Here is a 2500-nt window from a genome sequence, read left to right as displayed (position 1 = left end):
ATTTGTTGGTTATTTTATCCTCCAAGCAATTTATTAGTAATCTAAAGAATGAGTAGCAGGTTTACTAAAATTTAAAGCATTAAAATTTCAAATATTTGAATTAAGTAATTTTTATACAAGTAATTAGTAAATAAATTATATTGAAAACTAAATTTTAAAATATTTCATTCAAGTTTGGGTAGTTTCCAAACTACTGTAAGTAAATGAATAATATCGAAAGCATGTCATTGGCCAATTACTTTAGTTAAGCAAGTAGGTTCTTTGTATTGAAGTGATGAATAAAAGATTATTAATATTTCGGAAAAGACAGCTTATAAATATCAACAATATAAACTTTTCAAATATTTTATATTAGCAAGTAAGTACATTTTAAACAATCACATCTCATAAAAATGCAACATCCCAGTAAAAAATTGTTTCGGTTTAAACACACTTAGCTGTTTTTATTGAAAAAAATCAATTATTTGCTTTCTTAGGATGTTCAATAAATCCCTAGTTCTTAGCCATCATAGCTGGAACACCATAAGTGCATAACTTATTATAATAAGGAAGTAAAATTTAGTCCACCTTTGTGACATTGCTTGTTGAAGATGTTAAAATATCTGTTCCTCTTGTCCTTGCGTTAAGGTTACCTAAAGAAAGCTGTTTTTCATACAATCAAAACTCATCAGTGAAAGCACAAATAAAATATTTTTATGCCCAAAATCTTGAACCTGTTGACTCATGTAAAACTAACATAGATCACAGTGAGGAGATGGACAAAACATCATCATACGTTAAATCACTCACTCACTGCAACTAACAGTTTTTCCTTGTCAGCTACCACAGCTGTTGCAGCTAAAAAGGAAACGGCTAATTGTATTCATTTAAGATTCATTGAATTCAAGGAAAAATTGCTTCCATTCAGAGGGAGGTACATCACTGAACGCAACCCTCCTATTGTCTGTGTGTACATCTTTGTATGTGTGTACATACAGTAGAATGATTTCAAACACACAATATTCAGTGTCAAAGTAAAGATATACTACGCATACTGTACATATATCAAAGGCAGTAGAAGGCCGCACTTGATGGTTCACAAGGCCATATGCTGCCTTAAGGCCGCAGGTTCCCCATCCCTGTCCTAGCAGGACAATGCCTGGAGACTGATCATATATCCATATGATCATTGTCCAAGATACCTTTCCACCCAAGCTAAGACCATGGAGGGCCTGACAATGGCTGTTGATGACCCAGCAGGTAGACAAATAAGCTCCCCCTAACTCTCCAACCTGATCTCACAAAAATGTTGAGGTTGCAAACGTTACAAGAAATTACTGGGCTTGAGGGGGACTCGAGCCCTAGTCTGGCAGATCGCTTGAGGGAAATTAAACAAGAAATATTCATTTAAAGCTAAGATAGCAATCATATATAAATGTGTAAATGCTATTTAGATATATTAGCTGAAATGATATACGATCTAATGAAAACTATAATGTAAAATGACCTAAATTTTTGTCAATGTAAAGGAAAACTATTCAATAAATTATTGACGACATAGACACTGTCAAAATGAGACGTGGTTTCAAAATCTAGTGAATTTTAATTATAAATCAACTTGGCTTTGAGTTATCTAGCTATAAATTCTAAGAAACCACAAATCTGACTATTACTTTATAGACAGATATTGTCTAACAAATACATCGCTGAAATGAAAACAGCCAAAATATGACCGAAGTGTTCTCCGGGGAAAAGGAGTTCTAGTAAGAGGGCGACATATTCTGAACAGGATATAGCTCTGATAATCGCTAAAGTTTATTCGTTTCAAAAGAAATGCGTTGTCAATAATTCTGGAGGGATCGATTTCTTACATTTTATGGGGAGGAAACATTTATTAGGACCAGTTACAATGAAAGAGAGAGAGAGAGAGAGAGAGAGAGAGAGAGAGAGAGAGAGAGAGAGAGAGAGAGAGAGAGAAAGATTAAACCTCATTTATTAAGAAGAGTTGCAATGAGAGAGAGAGAGAGAGAGAGAGAGAGAGAGAGAGAGAGAGAGAGAGAGAGAGAGAGATTAAACCTCATTTATTAAAAACAGTTGCAATGAGAGAGAGAGAGAGAGAGAGAGAGAGAGAGAGAGAGAGAGAGAGAGAGAGAGAGATTAAACCTCATTTATTGAGACCAGTTGCAATGAGAGAGAGAGAGAGAGAGAGAGAGAGAGAGAGAGAGAGAGAGAGAGAGAGAGAGAGAGAGAGAGAGCTTTGAGTTGGGTAATAACTCTGACCAACTAAACTTTCTCAATAGGATGAACTGTGGTATGATTCCCATTTAGAAATTATTTCGCAGGTATATTTATTTTTCTGTTTGTATTTCTGCATATCTTTCTATCTGCATGAATATATACACTTATATTTCTATATATAACTCTTTATACACACACACACACACACACACACACACACATATATATATATATATATATATATATATATATATATATATATATATATATATATATATATATA

General features: G+C 33.6%; 2 protein-coding genes across 2 annotated transcripts in view; both read right to left on the bottom strand.

Annotated features, from left to right (window-relative positions):
• Window positions 1-1169, bottom strand: part of LOC137617067 (CD209 antigen-like protein C) — a 23810-nt gene extending 22641 nt beyond the window's left edge. The window contains exons 1-2 of the mRNA XM_068346911.1: window positions 1040-1169; window positions 794-837 (exon numbers count right to left, since the gene is read on the bottom strand). Coding sequence (XP_068203012.1) covers window positions 794-837; window positions 1040-1169 — 174 coding nt within the window. The remainder of the gene's footprint in view (window positions 1-793; window positions 838-1039) is intronic.
• Window positions 1-2500, bottom strand: part of LOC137617106 (perlucin-like protein) — a 283984-nt gene that overhangs the window by 81772 nt on the left and 199712 nt on the right. The gene's annotated exons all lie outside the window — the stretch shown is intronic.

Source organism: Palaemon carinicauda, chromosome 23, assembly GCF_036898095.1.
Source record: "Palaemon carinicauda isolate YSFRI2023 chromosome 23, ASM3689809v2, whole genome shotgun sequence".
Classification (NCBI taxonomy): domain Eukaryota; kingdom Metazoa; phylum Arthropoda; class Malacostraca; order Decapoda; family Palaemonidae; genus Palaemon; species Palaemon carinicauda.
This window is presented reverse-complemented; position numbering and strand designations above follow the sequence as displayed.